Below are 18458 nucleotides of genomic sequence, written 5' to 3' on the forward strand. Positions count from 1 at the left end.
TGTAAGTAGCTCAATTTCCACCACTGAAATGACCTTATATAAGACAGCAGGAATAAAGGAAACATTTTATAGAAAAATGCTAAGACACTGGGATGTTTCCCCAACCATCTATAGAAATCTAATCCCTTTTATATGAACTATCATTCATGTCAGCAGGCCCAAAGCCTTCCTCCAGAAGAGAAGTCCTCTCTCGTAAATTCTCTTACATTTAACTGACTTTTTTAAAAAAAAACAACCAATTTCCTAATGCATTTAAAATGAATGTATCTTAGGTTACTGCTTAGTTACTGACAATTAGAATAAGCTAAGTCAACTACTGGTGATATATAAGAAGGAGTCTATAGTGCCCACTAAAGCATTAACGAGATTGTCAAGTAAATACAAACAGCAAAAATTGTTTTGTACAACTGACATTATATTCCAGGTTAAGTTGTTCTTTGGAGAAGTCTGGGGAGCATGTGTTCAAATTTTGTTGATTAAATCATATTCATTAGGGTGTATGTGTGTGTAGGCAAGTCCAAAGGTATGCCCCTACTACTAACTGTAATTTAGGATGTATGTGTGGGAGGGGGTTGTGTATACGTGTGTATGTATGTGTGTTGAGTGGAGGGGCAGATGTGTAATTATATTTTGTATTCAGTATGGTTTTTTTAAAACCAAGATATGATTTCCATAAATTTTATGATGGGCCCCTTGATACCAAAGCTCAATGAAATATTGTATACTAGACATATTTATGTTACGATAAAATGTCCATATCATGAGTATAAGTGCCTATAAGTGCCTATAAAGTGATTTGGGTTCTGAGCTGAGCTTCCACGTTCTAACATCCCACTTGGAGCCGGTTATAAGTTTGGTTATTCATCTATGCCAGGAAGAACTGTAATCATAAAAGATTTTTCAAATGGAAAATGCCTAGTAGCAAAACACTTCATGGGGATTATGATGACATGAAGAATCTCAGTATGATGAAAGCATAGACCATGAAGCAGGCACGTGGGAGATAAGACTGCACTAGTACTATAGGAACAGATCTCACAACAGGGAGTGCCACAGAGAAGGAAAATGACATGAAGCTAGTTGTTTTGAACAGTGTTAAGGATTAAATTGTATCCTGCAAAAAGCTATGTCAAAGTCCCCAAACCTGTGAATGTGATCTTATTTGGAAATAAGGTCTTTGCAGATATAATCAAGTTAAGATGCTGCTATACTGGACTAGGGTAGGGCCTAAGTCCAATATCTGCTATCCTTATAAGGAGAGAGAGATTTTGATACAGAGGTACACACAGAAGGCGGGACAGCCATGTGAAGAGGAGGCAGAAATTGGAATGAGGAAGCTAGCAGCCAAAGATGTCATGGATTGCTGGCATCTAGGAGAGATGTGCAAGACAGAGTCATCCCTAGAGATTTCACAGGACACATGACCATGGTAACACCTCGATTTTGCACTTCTAACCTCCATAATTATTAAAAAAATAGTGTCTATTGTTTTAAGATACTCAGTCTGTAGTACTTTATCATGGCCACCCTAGAAAATAATACTGAGAGATTATCATGGTGTATGGAATGGATGGGAGGTGAGAAAGTAGGGATACAGAATGACTAATTAGAAGGACTTCCAGTAATCAAGGTGACAGAACATGGTGGCACTAAATCAGAACAGTGGCAGTGAGAATGACAAGACATAGGTGATGTTGAGAGATATATAGAAAGCAGAATCATTAGGATTAGTTATCAATGATTACAGCATTTTAAGAAAGAAAAGATTCAGGAATAATGCCCAAATGAAGGTTTGAGAAACACTTATTGCAATAGAGATCACTTGAAAGAAGAAACTTGGTTGGGGGTAGAGAGCAAATAGATTTTGCTTTGTCCTAGTACAAGCCGAAGTAACTAAGTGATGTCAAAGTGGACATGCCTCATAGGAAATTGGGTCTGGAGCTCAAGAAAAATTTTGGGATGGAGATATGGATAAAATAATGTGGCTATGACACTTTGTGATTCTCCCTTAATATCATTTAGCAAACTCTATCTTAATGTCCTGTGTATCTGCAAATCCTCAGTAAGGAAGCTGCGACCAGAGGATTGAGGGAACAACTTCCTTTGATGACACTGCTCTGCCCAATAGACCAACCTCAGATCTCCCTACTTGTCCCCTGTTATGGATGAAGAAGTGATACTAATAAAGCAATTCTGGCTCATCCCAGTCAGTTGTGCAAAAAGAAGCTGGCCCAAAGTACTGACAGTTTTTTAGCTTTGAATCTTAGCCACAATTCCAGGACAACAGAGAAAAAAAATCCTGCTAGACATATGTGTTAACATAATCCATCATAATCCTCATAAAAATAGTTTTCACTAAAACCACATTAATTATATTACCACTAAAAAGAAAGGGAAACAAAATAAAAACACTAAAGTCTCAGGTATAGGAAATAGAAGTCCTAAGGTTAGAGAAATGAACTGGGGCCGGGCAAGAGAAATGCACCAGGGGCAGATTAGGAAGTCTTGCTATGATCCTATCAAGACGGCAGCTGGGATGGAGCCCTTCATTAATCCTGGAGTATTTCTTCACACAAAACACAAGCTTTAGAAATAACTTTCCATATTTTCCCAGGTAAGCATCAAAGAGATTTTCCCTGAGGGACTCAGAAACCCAAGTCTTACAATTGGAAGACCTAAATTATTTCTATCCTCTTTTCGTGGTACAGGGACAGGATGGTAACACTGGGAAGGAGGGAATTTACTAGGGGAGAACGCAAAAGAGGACTGAATTATGCCTATAATATTTTATCCACAAATAAATAAATGAATAATAATTAGATTCAAACGTTTCAAAATATTAAAATTCTATATCCAGTATTTGTTATATGATTTTATGTGCTATGATTTTATTAATTAAAAAAAAAAAGGAGGAGTTCCCATTGTAGCTCAGCAGAAATGAATCTGACTGGTCATTATGAGGATGCAGGTTTGATCCCTGGCCTTACTCAGTGGGTTAAGTATCCAGCATTGCCACGAGCTGTGGTATAGGTTGCAGACCTGCCTCGGATCTGGCGCTGCTGAGGCTGTGATGTAGGGTGGCTACAGCTCCGATTTGACCGCTAGCCTGGGAACCTCGACATGCCATCGTGAGGCCCTAAAAAGACCCAAAAAAGCATGTTATAAAACATTAACTCACCCAAGGTCACAATCCATTTTGAGGGGAGAATCTAGAGAAATACAGACTTCTAATACTAGAGTCTATTAAACCAACATGGCCTATTCACTTTCACATTAACGAAGAAGGGCCTGGCCTGTGGCCTAGGGGTTCAGAATGATAGGCAACAGCTGGGATACTTCCTGGGGGGAGGAGCCCTGCTGACAGAGGTGTGCTATCAAATGCCACAGGGTGGCCCAGGGCGCCTTTGGCATCCAAGGGTCTGTTCCAGTTGTAAAGAGGCCAAATCTCAACAGAAGCAGAGGCAGTGGCCCAAGGAAACTTAGAAATCATCTACTTGGGCTTTCTCAGCTTACAAATTCAGAAACAGACCCAGAAAGATTAACTGGCTTGCTCAGTAAGTGGATGACTCAAAAATCTAATGCTATGTCAATTACACCAAGTGCTCTAAATTTTAGTCAAGAAGTAGCAGAACATTCTGGGGAATGAGGATGGGGATAATGCTGATGATGTTGACGATGATAATGACAAATAAAAATAAAGATGGTGGTGGTGGCGATGAGATTAGCTAACTTTATTGAATTCTAATCTAAATTCTAGGTACCCATCCAAATGCTTTATAAGTATCTCCTTGATTATTCCTCACAACAATCCAAAATGTTAGGTACAAATATCTCCATTTTAGATCAAAGGAGAGACATCCAGGGACTCTGAATTTGTAAATGACAGAGTGGGTCCCAACCCAGGCAGGCTGATTATTGAGCTGGAACTCTTAACCATAGGCTGTGCTTTAATAAAGACTCAAAGGTTAGGGGAAGGGACAGGGTAGGGAGGGTAGGGAATGACATGGCAAGAGGGAGCTCAATCCTATCTCTCTCAGGTTCAATTTGAGCTTATAATTTCCTTTACTGTGGATGAAAAGTGTGTATTTGGCTTAGAATTTGACATCCTCTGATACCAAAATGAATTTTACGTGGTTTCAAATCAGGCAGAAATCTTGAAGCAATGGTATGTCAGAGTGTAGATGATTTGACTCGTGAATTATTGGATTAAACCTGAGGTAAACTATCCTAAAAACAACTTTAGTTTTCATGTTTATTAAGGAGTACTTCTGAAAAAAGAAAAATATTTTGCCCTCTCTCTGGTGTGGAAAAACTATCATCACACACAAAAATATTGCTTAAGCCAAACAATGTTGAATAATTTGCTTCATGTCAGCCAAAAATAGTGAAAACAATAAATGAACCAAATTTTACTAGTAATGAAATACTATCAGTTAGTGAATGATAATACTGTAGATTATAGGTTAGCTAGATTTATGACTACTGACTCCACCCAACAAAAATTAAAAGCTGTCAGTTCTAGAGGCAGAACTACATGGTGGATTCATGAAGTTAGTGACTGAGGTCACACTTCTGCTCTGTCATTCAATTATCGACTGTGTGTTTAACTAGTACTCGGCACTCCCAAATTTAAAAAGAAGGGTCAAGGATTAATTTCAACATTACCAATTTATCAATAATTTAATAATCTGCTCAACTTCCTCAAGAAAACAAAAATTCCCAGTACATATGCATTTTATTTGTGAGGAAACAACAATCTAAAATGCTGTGTTATGTACATAAGGAGAATGCCGATTATGAAATTTGTCTTCTAAGGATAAAATCCTACTGATTTCCAAAGAAGGACATAGCTGTTACTCAAAAAGATATACGCAGTTGCTCAAAAGACTTTATATCCTAAAGTTACATACAGTTTTAAGTTATTTGTAGGGAAATGAATGAAACAAATCAATCTGATTTGTGAAAAGCCAGAATTTCTTGTGTGAAACATAAAATTCAATACAGAGATCAAAAAACAACATAGAGAACACTGTGAAAAACAGGTTATAGACACAGAACATCAAAACATAAAAATGCCAAAAAATAGTCAAAACAAGGAAATAATAAGGGTAAAGCTAACAGGCTTCTTCCTCTGGAATCTAGTTACAAAATTTTAAAGAGGCATGTCTGATTGATAGAAATCACAAAATGGCAACTTGCAGATCAAATTATTGGCAGAAATGTTTCATTTGCTTACAGAGCCTTTTTTTTTAAGTTACAAAATCACATTTTTTTCCAAAGCCCAGTTTTTTCTGCTTTTCTTTAAAAAGAAAAAAACAAAAAGCATAACAATGAGCTGGAGCTCAGTAATTGCTGTCCTCATTGTACAAGGCTTTCTAGTTGCCACCAGTTTTACTCACCTTATTTTCACTTATTTACCTTACCAGCCAGAACCCTATAATCAACTGAGGTTGTAAATCCTTATTCACTATCAAATAAATTTAAGTTGTGCAAGTGATTTTTTTCAAATCAAAGTATAGTTGATTTACGACATAGCATTAATTTCCGCTGTATGCGAAAGTGATTAATGGCAGAAAGGATTGCAAGACTGAGCATCATTAGGGAGATTCTTTTGTTCACTCACTCCTTTATTCATTCAACAAATACATGTTTATATATTGAGTATCTGAAAAGTGGTAGATGCTGAGCTCAAATCAGAATATAAGTATTTGGGATTTCTTTTCATCAAGGTAAGAGGCAGTACGTGTACCAAGATGTATGTGATAGACAGAGTTGAGGATAAAACATTGGTAAATTTCAGGAAATGAAATGAGAAATTCTAAAAGGTGCTAACAATTTACGAACAATCACTAAGGGTCTCAAAGAATGGGGAATTTAAAGAAAGAAGGGGTGATCAACGATGTAAAACTATGTCTGAGATGTGAAGTCAAATGAAGACAGAAAAGAAAGACCATCTATGATGTAAGTAGCAGATCCCCGGTGACATTTAAGAGCGCATATGTAGAGTATGTTGATAAAGTCAGGTTGAGTGGTGAGAAAATGAGAGGAAAGGGTGTAAGCTAGAGAGAGAGATGGGGGTAGGTTGGGGGTGTGATATGGGAAAGAGTGGGGGTATGATAAAAAAAAAGGAACAGTGAAGAGGACCGAATATGTGCACAAGAGTTTTGGCACGGGACAGTTTATAAGAATGATCACATGCTAGCATGAATTCAATCTAGATGAACTTAAATTCACCTATATTAAATTTTGATAACAGAGCAAATTTTGATAACTATTCTGGAAACCGTATCCCCAAGTACACTTCTCAAGACACATTCTGGGAAGGCGTTTTCACCAAAAACTTTTTAAAATTAGCACCAAAATTCAGTGACAATAAGCTACAAAAAAAACAAACAAACAAACAAACAAAAAACCTGTCAATTCTCAATCATGTTTTATTTTCTAATGTCCCACTTGTGATTTCAATCAGAAATGACTGAAATGTTTCTAGCTCTCGGGCTCTGTTGGAAATAACATTTTCCATAGAAGTATCTAATCTTGGACCAATGAAATCAGATGATAGTCTCTGGAATTCTCTACATACACAATAATAAAGGGAAAGAAAGATTGCAAACGGTATTTTTTTTTTTTTTTGCAACTTATACTAGGAAGATGATGTCTATCACACTCTTTTGCATATCTACTTTGAACAACGGTATTTCTTCCAACTTTTCCAGTGGAAATTTCTAATGGCAAGTACTTCTCAAATAAGGATCGAATGGACTCAGGAAAAAAAAAAAAGGTCAAATGCATTTAGTTCTAAATTTTCATAAGATAACATGGCCTGAGTAGCATGATTTACCAGGACCTGTTTCACTCCTGTAGCTGTGCAATGGTACGAAAGAAAAAAAACTGCCAACCACTGATTGTGGTTTTATAAATGAAAACTCCCTACACTATTTTCTTACAATACTTTTTAGCAAAATACTTAGAATATAATTTTTAAATGAAGGCATACTTTGAAATGCGGAAGCAAAACTGACTGTTGCAAATATTTTAGGAATAAATTATATTCTGTTGCTGTCTCTCTCCTATACACTCCTATGCCTGGAATTTGATATAAAAATGAATGTTTATTGGGTATTAGTTATTCAAGTAGCTTATATCCATACAGCACTGAACCTTGAAAAGTCTCACCTACATGTGTACTGATAATTGAAATGTGTTGTTTATTGTAAAATAAGAGTAGAATACCCAAATATATTTGTCATCCATTCTGTAAAATGCATGATACAAAGTCAACTGGGTTTTTCCTCCATGTGCTTGTTTCTTGACGTTTTAGTTTACAAGTAGAATTTCAGTGACTTGAAGTCACACCTCTACGAGACCAGTCCTTTAAGTTCATCCACAGTGAATCTGAATGTGCATTACCCCCAACTTCCACCCCCTCCTCCATGTCTACAACCATAGCTAGCGATGACAGCCACCATCCAGAGGTGAAGCCCAGAAAGCCTTCTTTGCATTTGGATCTATTGTTTGTACAATCAGGTTTAGGGATTTCAAAATCAATCACTTTCCTCAGATACTGAGTAAAACTGTTGTACAAAATGAGCTTGGCACAGACATCTCACTCTGTTTTAGAATCTTTATAGAAATTGACTAAGGAACACAAAGCTGAGAGATTTTCCTGATAAGAATGATTTATTACAGAAGTTAATCAATCAATTCCACATCCAATCCAGATAGATTCCAACTTCAGCTGGAAATACATAAAAATGATCATAAAGGTTCTGTGTCTGATGGTAGAATAAACACTAAATAGACAACTTTGCTAGAAGCTCATTATATGAGACAGAAATGTATGTAGCACTCAACTCAAAACTTTGTAACATGTGATCTACTTACCCCTGCAAGGCTTTCTCTCCAAACCAATCTCCTTTTCCTAAAGTTCTAAGAAAGATGGGATCTTCACTTGGTGAGTCTTCACGAGTGACATTTACCTAGACAGAGAAACAATGAAAGTCTACATCCACTGCATACACACTAGATCAAATAAATACTAGTTAATGATGTTAATTCCATTTCTTGGGCTTTTTTAAAACTTGTTTTTATGAACAAAAAGAGTACATTATCACTACAGGGGCCAAATAATAATGTCAGATCCCCATGCACCTAAGAAATAACCTCCATGATTTGTTATACTTCCAAGTTGTTGTCAAGAAGTAATAAATTATTCAGAAATTTTAATTTCACTCAGATCCTCATCAGTAGTCCCATTTTTTACCTCCTAAGAGGCAAACCCTGTGATGAATTTAGTAAGCATCCCTCCAGTCCTTTTTATGTTTATGTTTTAAAATACAAGAGCATACTAGGTATCATTCTGTAACTTAGATACTTTTTTCTCTTAACATTGTTTAAATTATTTATTCCACACTATTACATTAAATCTAGTTCATCCATTTTAATGTTTTAATGTCTTTTTCCATTCTATATTTATTTATTGATTTCCTTATAGATTGGATGTTTATATTGTCTCTATTTCTTGGCTTCATTTAACATCTTTCTATACACCTCTATATGTGCATCCCAGTTTCTCCAGGACAGGACTATCTCTTTGCTAAGAAGAATCCGGTCTTCATTTAAAGGCCAGTCACATTTCCAGGAAGCCTTCCTGCAGGTCTCTACCTGACCATTGTTCTCATTCAGGAGGATTTCTTCTTTTGAAATATATAAATTATATGTATGTCTTCAGGAGGATTTCTTCTTTTGAAATATATAAATTATATGTATGTCTTCATTTTACTATAATAAATAGGATACTCTTCAAATAAATGGGTGTTTCTTTGTCATTCTCTATAATTTATAATAAATACTCAATCAAGAGTTGTAAAGTGTATGAAGAGAAAAGCTTCAATACTAACAAGATATCTCTGCCCACAAAGGACTTGGGAGTTGGGTGATGGCCCATGGAAGGCAAGTAATAATTTGTTGCATGAATGGACATAAAAGCAGTAAATTGTACCTTTGTGTTAATTCATTTCCCCCTAAAGCTCTACAAATAATCCTAATATTGGCTCTGTGTCATCCAGAAAGGTTAAATAGTTAAAATTCACCTACCTGGAAAATGTAATGAAGTAGAAAAACTAATTTCTTGAGACAATGCCAGACACTTAAACACATTTAAAAACACTATGCTTCAGGTTTCTGAATTTAGAGATTGGATGTCAAAGACCAGAATTCTTATAAGTATTAAGATAGTCTGTGCAAGGTGGAGGGAATTCAATTATTATTCTCCACTGATCCATTTGATTACTCCTCCTCCATACAGTGTTTCAAAACCATAGAAATTAAGTTTTTAGCACTTACCACTAAGCTTTATCTGAAAGATGCTCATTTGCATACTGATGAGGCTTTCACCATGTGACTGGAAATACACTAGCCCAGTGATTCTCAAACTTGTGTGTATGTGTGGTTGGGGGGGGGTGTCTTTTTTAAAATAAAGGTTACTACACTCTTATTCCTGAGGTTCTGATCCAGCTGGTTTTGGAAATCTGCATGACAAAAGCTTAATGTGGGTGATATAGATATAAATGTTGTAGACAAATCTTTGACAAAACATTGATACACTTTTATTTCTGAACCTCAATTTTCTCATCTGCTCAATGAGGAAACTCAACATATTTACTTCTATCAGTCGTCCTGGCTATTAAAAAAAAAGTCATGGACTAAAATGTAATATACTATAAATTAAGCTCATTAATTCAAATTAGATATAAGGACATCTTATATAATTGTACATTTGCCATTTGGTTAACAACAACAACAAAAAGGTTAGAAATTCAAATGGCAGATTAATGCAAACTATGGAGAAATTTCAGTAGGTTTTGTAATGTTCTTTAAAAATATGTTATTAAAATTCAGTAATGGAGACAAAAAATGGGTCACCTACAGAATAAAAAACTTTCTGCTTATGTGCTAAGTAGGAGGGAAAAATTGATCTCCTGTAGTTTCATATACATGAAAAACATAGAGTTGATCAAAGAGCAAGAATAAAAGTTTTCCTTTAAAGTTGTATTTTCTACAGTTCTTTGTATATATAATGAATCTTTTTTTTTTAGGGCTACACCTGCAGCATATGGAAGTTCCCAGGCAAGGGGTGAAATAGGAGCTGCAGCTCTGGGCCTATGCCAGAGCCACAGCTTTACAGGATCTAGATGATATCCGTGAACTATACCACAGCTCACGGCAATGCCAGATCCTTAACTCACTGACCAAGGCCAGGGATCAAACTTGCATTGTCATGGGTACTAGCTGGGTCCCACTGAGCCACAATGGTAACTCTGACATTTGAATTTTGAATTCTTAAAAAATTTCAAGGTAGAAAAAGTTATATATAGAGAGATAGACCCTCTAACCTTGACCTATATACATAGTCTTTTCACCTAAACCACAAAGTACTTTATGGTCTACAATGCTAGGGAAGGGAACTAGCTATGGATTGTTAAAATTAATATTTAGTCTATTTGAATCCATTACCCTACTACCTTGTCTGAAAAATGGAAGGGTTATCTCATATGGATGAGTGTGTATGTGTGCTGTGTGTGAATAAATGAGAAAATCAATGAAAAGCCTCCTCTGAACTGTAAGGGCCCCCAAAGTTGGCTCCTTTTTCCCTATTTTACCCTTTGCTTCATTTTTCTCACTTCCTATTTTAGAAATTCCATGTCTTTGATTGTAATTATCCCATATCACTACTATTGCTCTTATTGTCATAAAATGCTATTTAGAGCATTAACTACTTTTAGTTTTAGGCAGATTAAAGTGGTATATATTTTTATAATCCTTTTATTTACCTACATATTAATTTTTGTAAAACATATACATGGTCTTATAATTTAAAATTTTGAAACGAAAATTATATATATATGAAACTTTTAAAATTAAGAATTTACATACAAATTAGATTTTTTTATGGCCATGCTTGTGGCATGTGGAAGTTCCTGGGCCAGGGATTGAACTCACACCACAGCAGCAACCTGAGCTGCTGCAGTGACAATGCCAGATCCTTAATCCACCTCACTACAAAGAACTCCCCAAAATTATATATTTTAAATAGGACACAAAAAAATTAAACACTAAAATCATCAACAAAAAAAAAAATCCATGTGCCCAATTGACATGCTTAACCAAAAATAATTCAAAAATAAAATAAGATGTTTTAGTACAGATTCAACAGGTTTTATAAGCAAAGCAATGTTCATTGTAAAGAAATATGGAGGAGTCCCTGCTGTGGGATCCGATACTGTCTCTGCAGCCTTTGGGATTGCTGATGAGGCGTGGGTTTGATCCCCTGGCCACACATGGTTGTATAGGTCACAGCTGCAGCTTTGGGATTCCATCTCTGGCCTGGGAACTTCCATATGTCACAGGTTTGGCCAAAAAAAAAAAAAAAAAAAGAAGTTAGAGATTTTTAGGGCAGACCCAGCTGGGGAATAGGGTTAGTCAGGTAGGCCTTTTGCATGTTCCTACCTGTGTGATTAATAGATTATAAAAGTGAGGGGTGCCTCAACTCAAAGCACCTCCCTTTTCAAACAAGGTCACACATATTGCTTAAAACTGATCCTGTTATTCCAAAACCGAAATGTCTCCCAGTGCAGAAAAACACTTGCAGAAGCTGTATCTAGTGGTGTGGAACATGTACAGGTAAAGTTTTTTTTCTGTCGTTTGCTTGCATTCTTTGAGTCATTTGTTAAATTCAGTGTGGGTAAGACCTATGATTCCTGTAAGTCTAATTTGACAATTGAACCTTTTGTGTAATGCAGTAATGAATTAGAATCTCTCTCACATGTGTCCAACCCGTCATCTCACATGTGTTACCAAAACATCTGTGGTAAATCTTATGTTCATGACTCCCTTTCTAGTCCATCTAATTATATGTGGGCACATAGGCACCCACACGCACCTCATTCCAGGCATAAATACCACATATTTGCCTGTTTTCGAACTTTACATATACATATACAAACTGCCACATATTTTCCTGGTTTTAAACTTTATGCAACAAATAAAACCACACATACCCTTCAACTTGTTTCTCTTGATCAGCATTGCATTTTGAGATTTACTCAATTCATCCATGTTCATACATATATCAACACATCTGTAGTTCATTTCCTTTTTGTATATTCTCCAATTATATGAGTATTACATAATCCATTAATTTGCCTGTATATGTAAATGTGGGTTTCTTCCAGGTTTATTCTTGTTATATTTTAGCTTTGTTATGCTATTTATTAACATTAATAATTATGGCAGCTAAGTTGTGTGATGTGAAAAAGGTGGTTAGGGCAAATCTATGCCCCTTTTAAAAAAAAAATCTTGTATGTATTAAAAAATAAAAGTCCAATAAGTTCTTTCTACTTCTCTCCCAGAATCCCTTCAATGCTCTGAACACTGCCAAGGGAATATTTACACAAGTTAAAAAACTCGATAAAACAGCACCACTAACGCACCTGTCTCCAGCTGAGACTGGTTACAAACCACAGCTTCTTTTAGGCAATGCTGGAATTTGTAATGGTGTTGTCACAAAAGCTTGTCATAAATTCATCTTAATGGATGATATTCCATGATGGCAAAGAAGTAGCAACATATATAGAAAAAAGTAAATCCAGAATTGCCAGGAGAAAAAGTCCCCTTGTGACCAACCAAATCACTCATATGCATGAAGAGTTTCAATTTTCCCTGATTCTTTAGTTGACATTAAGGATAAAACAGTCAATGGTAAGATCTAAAAAGTTATATACAACTCGCAAAACTTAACATTTATTATCCTCTAACACTGGAAAATACAAGTTATAGTTTTAACCATAACAGTACATTTCATTTCATGATGGTTTTTAGGAAGCCAGTCCCAGAGTATCATTTCTATCCCAAGCATTTTAATATCAGTCAAAAAACAGATATGATAAAAGTATAAATATTATTTTCTTCCCTTAAGTATAATATGCCACTGGTACAAACATTGACATATGCACATTTAAAATTCACAGTTAGTCTAAAGAGGATTCTCTAAAATGTGAACCAACAAGATTTATAATCTTTCACATATCCTGTTTACAGTGGCTGTATTACTCTCTCTCTCCTATTTTAACATAAGCCATAAGGTCTCGGGGTCAGTCATACTTGTTAAATTAGAAGAAATAAATTTACTTATTTTTAAAAGTGATAATTTTAAAAGTGACATCTACCATATAAACTCACTTTTACCTTCATTTCCTTCCCAGTTTTTTACTTCAGTAGTTCTTATAACTTCTTTTTAAGGATCACTTATGATAAAGCAAAATAAGCCCAAATCACAATGCACACAGTTCAATGACACTTCAGTGCAAAAATGATTAGAACTTTACTGCTAAAAGTAATTTAAGGTATTTTTAGCAATATAATTAAAGCATTAATCTACACATCTTCATTTTCCAATTTACTTAATTTCTTAAATACTTTAAAAATTATATTTATAATATTGAAACATTTAAAAATAATAAGGACTAAATTATGATTTTTTTCATTTATATTCCTTACCTACCTGTATTTATCCCTTCTGCTATAATTGACCACTTATAATAATTCCTTAGTATCCATTCAGTATTTATTTATGAAGATACAATGAAACATGAATAGATTTACTTCCTCATTCTCAGAGTGTTAAATCACTTGCCTAGGGATAATAAACTAGTAAGCTTCATAGCTGGATTGAAACTTGGGCCATCTGATTTGAAAGTCTTGATGTTTCATTATCACAATGTTACTGCTCCTAATGACTGGATGGAATTTTTTTCTTGTTAAATAATTTTTAAATCAGCCTGAGTCTTCTCTTTTTAAATTATATAATTTTAATTATGGAGAATTTTCCATTCATACCAATATATCAGTGCCATCTAGAATCATGATTATTCTACTGTAGAACACCGGATGTTTACTGGTCTTCAAAGCCATACTTTTTCTCCTCCTGCCGCATTTGTAGGGAGTTTCATTCTCAAATATTTCTTCATCAGTTTCAGAAAATGAAAAAACTCATACAGCTCAAGACCTTGCACATTTGCTCCTCTAGGGGGTGCTAATGAACCCCAGGTGCCTTTGCACCCCCTCTCTCCTGGTACCAGAACTTACCTTTCCTTTGCTGATGATAAAGAAGGTGTCCCCTCTTGCACCTTGCCTGATGATATATTCCCCATTTTCATAGTGGGTCTGAAAAATAAAGAGTAGCAGAAAAAAAAAAAAAAACCTTTAAGAAAGGAGTAATTTACTGAATGGCTCAACCTCTTCAAATATCAGCTTTTAAAGGATGAGTTCATCCTCATGGAGTTTTACCCAAGTCTAGAATCCATCATTGTTTAAGAATGAATCATAGTCAATGAACACAATACTGACAAGAAATAATTTCTACCCTGCTCATTTAAAAAACTATTTTGTTAGTGCCATTTTTCTGAGGGATTATATTCATAACTTTAATTTCAGTCATTTTAATAGTATGAAGAAAAGATTATTATCTCCCATCAACTGAGTATGAAATAAAACAGCAGTGTTGATAATTAAACTTGTCTTTCTATATTATTTGTCATTCATATTTGGTTTTTAGTATTCTTTTAATGATAGACTATTTTTTTTTTCTAAGAAAGTACTGTGGCATCTAGCTTTTTAAAGATGTTTGTTTTGAAACCAGGTTGGTTTTTCATGTGAGTTAGATGGTCCTAGTTACCTTTTAAGGCACTACTTCATGCTTTAATGTCTTGCTTTAGCATTAGATTTGGCCCTGTCAAACAGAATGTCTTTATTTTATGTCCTAAGTTCTGATCCAGCATCTGTGAGCTCATAAACTACCAACGAGGAGCAATGTGAGGCTGCAGAAAGATTATCACAGTTATCACGTCAGTATTCTGATTTGGGCACAGTTATTAGGTCCATTCCCAGGGTAAAGACAGCTCCTGCAGTGAGCAAAACTAATTTCTATAAGGAGAGGTGGGAGAAAGTATATAGCTGGGTCAGGAGGTATAACAGAAAAATGAGAACTGTACCATCTGGCCCTATTCTTTTCTGCAGCTTAGCAAGAGGACTATATTTTGGAAAGAAAATAATGCTTTGTACACTCCTTAAGAAAGAGATTTCATAGTTTGCATGCAATATTCATCAGGCCAATGACCATGATTTGTCCTTATACTTCAATGCTATATTTCTTAATTAGCATTCTTAATATATAGATAGCATTTTGTTCTCTCTTAAAATTACCTTTCATTAATACTTGATATTAAGGGGATCTATAAATTTCTTTATATACCCAGAAAATTAACTACTACATACTCTTCCACTTTTTTTAACTCTAAAGTAACATATTTTCCTAATAACAAGTAAAAATTCATTTCCTTCCCCTAATTTCAACCATTAGATGGTACATAGTTAAGACTTTTTCCTACGCTTCTAAGTGTGCATGTCTATGTGTATACAAATCATTATTTTAAAATAAAAATAGAGCATATAATGCATATTCTTCAATGATATTTCTGTTCCATTTTCATATTTTGTTGCTGAGGAATCATCAATGGATAGCTCTTTGTGATGTACAGATTGGAAAAACAAAATCACAATTGTCTAGTTCATGTATTCCTTCAAGAAACATTTCTGAGTGCCTCTGAGTCAGGCCTAGTTAGAGGCACTGATGATATAAAGATGAGTAAGACAAGAATCTCAGATGAGCACCGTCTGGTAGACTTTCTTTGAGAGTAGTAATGATGTATCCCAGCATTGTCCAATACAGTAGCCACTCACTAGCCACATGTGGCTACCAAGCAGTTGAAATTTAGCCAGTGTGACTGAGAAACTGAACTTCAACAGGTATTTAATTTTAATTAATTTCAAGTTAAATATTCACACATGGCTAGTAGCTCCTGTATCAGATAGCACAGGTGGTAATTAAAAGCTATAAGGGAAGAGTTACAATCTATGACTGTCGGGGAGAGGGAAAGGTGGAACATCGTTCTCACTCTTGATGTTTCTTTCCATGTGAATGGAGCTCGGGATCCATCTCTGCCCTTTTGGTCACCCTGCTCCAGAGGAGATGGTATAATTTATTCAACTGATAAATTTGGAAGTAATCTGTATGCCCATCTCAGCCTCTCATCTCTTTCTGGTAGGATGGAGTCCCCCACAGAGGTCTGGCATCCTCTGCTGCTTCTCCAGCAGAAGGATCTTCTCCCCAGCAGAGTGAAGCCGGCCCCTGTCTGGACTTCTGTGACAGGACAAATAAGTCTGCCCAAAGAAGGGGTCCATTGTGGAGAGCCTATTTGTCTCTTGCTCCTAAGCTACATTCTCTAGCCTAAATTTTATTAATGATAATGCTAATACTTTAGCCCCACTTATTTGCCTCTAATTGAGAATGAATGCACTAAATCTTTCTTTTTTACGACCTGCAAGAGCAATTCATTATTTCTCTCTCTTTTTTTTTTTTTTTTTTTTTTTTTTGGTCTTTGTTGGGCCTCACCTGGGGCATATGGAGGTTCCCAGGCTTGGGTTCCAGTTGGAGCTGTAGCTGCCGACCTACATCACAGCCACAGCAATGCAGGATCTGAGCCACAGCTACAACCTATACCACAGCTAAGGGCAATGCCAGATCCTTTACCCAATGAGTGAGGCCAGGGATCAAACCCATGTCCACATGGATACTAGTTGGGTTCATTAACCACTGAGCCACGACAGGAACTCTTAGTTCTCTTGATACTATATGTTATCTCTTAGTTCTCTTGATACTATATGTTAACTAGATCATTGGCTTCCATGGGGTAACTGCAAGGTGTAATGCCTCACACTTATGGTAAGCATTTGCTGCTGGGCTCTGGATGGGCACTCAGCTGGGACTGTCCATCTCTGTTTTCCTTCATGTGAGGTTCTCCATGTGGCTTCCCAATCTTCTCTGGAGCATGGTGGTCTGGGAGTGGGCCAACATCTTATACAGCAGCTGGCTTCCCAGGGCCCAAAAGCAGAAGGTGCCAAGCTTTTCCCATATCACTTATGCTGCATTCATTGGGTTCAATCAGGTCCCTGGGCCAATCCAGGCACAAGGGGATGGGACTGCACAAAGGTGCTCAGGCCAAACACCTTGGAGTCATCTTTTATTCTTCTGTCCCAGACTCACAACTGCTCTATCAGCAATATGACTGCCTCCACCTTCAGAAAATACCCAAAACTCAACCACATCTTACATCTGCTGCTATGACCACCCTCTTTTCCTGCCCAATCCATGTAGTCCCTTCCTAACTGGGATCTATGTGCTTGCCTGGGCCCTTCAGTCCTTTCCCCACATAGAAGCTAGGTGATTCTGTTAACACAGAGTCAGCACCTATTCCTTCTCTGCTCACACCCTTGAAGGGGCCCCTCTGCTCATGTACAGTGTCCCACAGCGACTACAATGTACTAACAGCTTCTGTCCTTTTGCTTCACTGACTTCACTTCCTGCCTCTCCCTCTCATTATGTCTGTTCTGTTCACACTACTTCCTTTGATGTTTCTTGAAACTCAGGCCCAGTTCCCCCTCAGGGCCTTTGCACAGCCTCTTCCCTACACCTGAAATATAACTTCACCCCAGATATTTCATAACTCCTTCCTATCTTTACTCTAGTATCACTTTCCCAGTGAGATCTTTCCCAGCCTGTCCTTCAAACCTCTTGTTCTCTCTGTACTCACAATTCTTCTTGAATTAATTTTCTATGTACAACTTGCCACCACATCTGTCAGGCTTCTCACATATGAGATTCTACCCTTGGGAGAGGGAGGTAATCTAAGAAAGATGAATGGTTGGGAGTATAAGGGGGCATGATTAGGGGATCAAGGAATGCTGGAGGTGAAGGGTCAGGGAGCAGGATAACTGGACCCTGCTGAGAGCTAGGCCACATGAGAGACAAACTCAATATCTGGAGCTGTGGCCTCTGTTAAGGAATATCCACTGCCAAACCCAGCCTGGCTTAGAGCTAGCAGAGGGAAAAATACCATGACGTCTCTCTTATCACCCTTTGGTCTCCTGGTGGAGCTCCCTTTGGCTGAACTCAGCTGGAAGTCATGAGACAATAGAACCCCTCCCTCACCTCCATCTAGGTCAGTTTCTGGGCAGAGAGAATGTCAGTTCCATGAGGGACTTTTATATTGTTACTTGTTGTGCCCCTTGCAGCCATAAGAATACCTAGTGTTTACTAAGTGTTTATTGAACATATTATTTAAATTATAAGGCTATTAATTTCTCATGTAGCAAGAAGTCTGGAAATGGAGCAGTTCCAGGGCCAGTCAATTTGTTGGCTTAATGAGTCCTCCAAAGATTCAAGTCCTTCCTCTATTTTAGTTGGCTTACCCTCACAGGATGGGTCCTTATGGTCCCAAGATGACTGCCGCTGCTCCAGTCATCACAGCTGGAAGAAATCCCAGAAACCCCTAGCAATCATC

At 36.7% G+C, this 18458-nt stretch overlaps 1 protein-coding gene across 3 annotated transcripts in view; it reads right to left on the minus strand.

Moving 5' to 3' along the window:
• PRKG1 (protein kinase cGMP-dependent 1) overlaps positions 1-18458 on the minus strand; it is a 1234647-nt gene that overhangs the window by 198779 nt on the left and 1017410 nt on the right. For all 3 annotated transcript variants that reach the window (XR_014825752.1, XM_021072187.2, NM_001044574.2), the window contains 2 exon segments: positions 14146-14223; positions 7885-7979 (listed from right to left, as the gene is read on the minus strand). Coding sequence is in view for 2 of the 3 variants with exons in the window: in XM_021072187.2 (XP_020927846.1) it covers positions 7885-7979; positions 14146-14223 (173 nt within the window). In the remaining variant the exon portion in view is untranslated.

This window comes from Sus scrofa, chromosome 14 (assembly GCF_054392235.1).
Source record: "Sus scrofa isolate SSC_HxYL_T2T_F1_AM1 chromosome 14, Sscrofa_HxYL_maternal_Yorkshire_Landrace_v2.0, whole genome shotgun sequence".
In the NCBI taxonomy this organism is placed as follows: Eukaryota; Metazoa; Chordata; class Mammalia; order Artiodactyla; family Suidae; genus Sus; species Sus scrofa.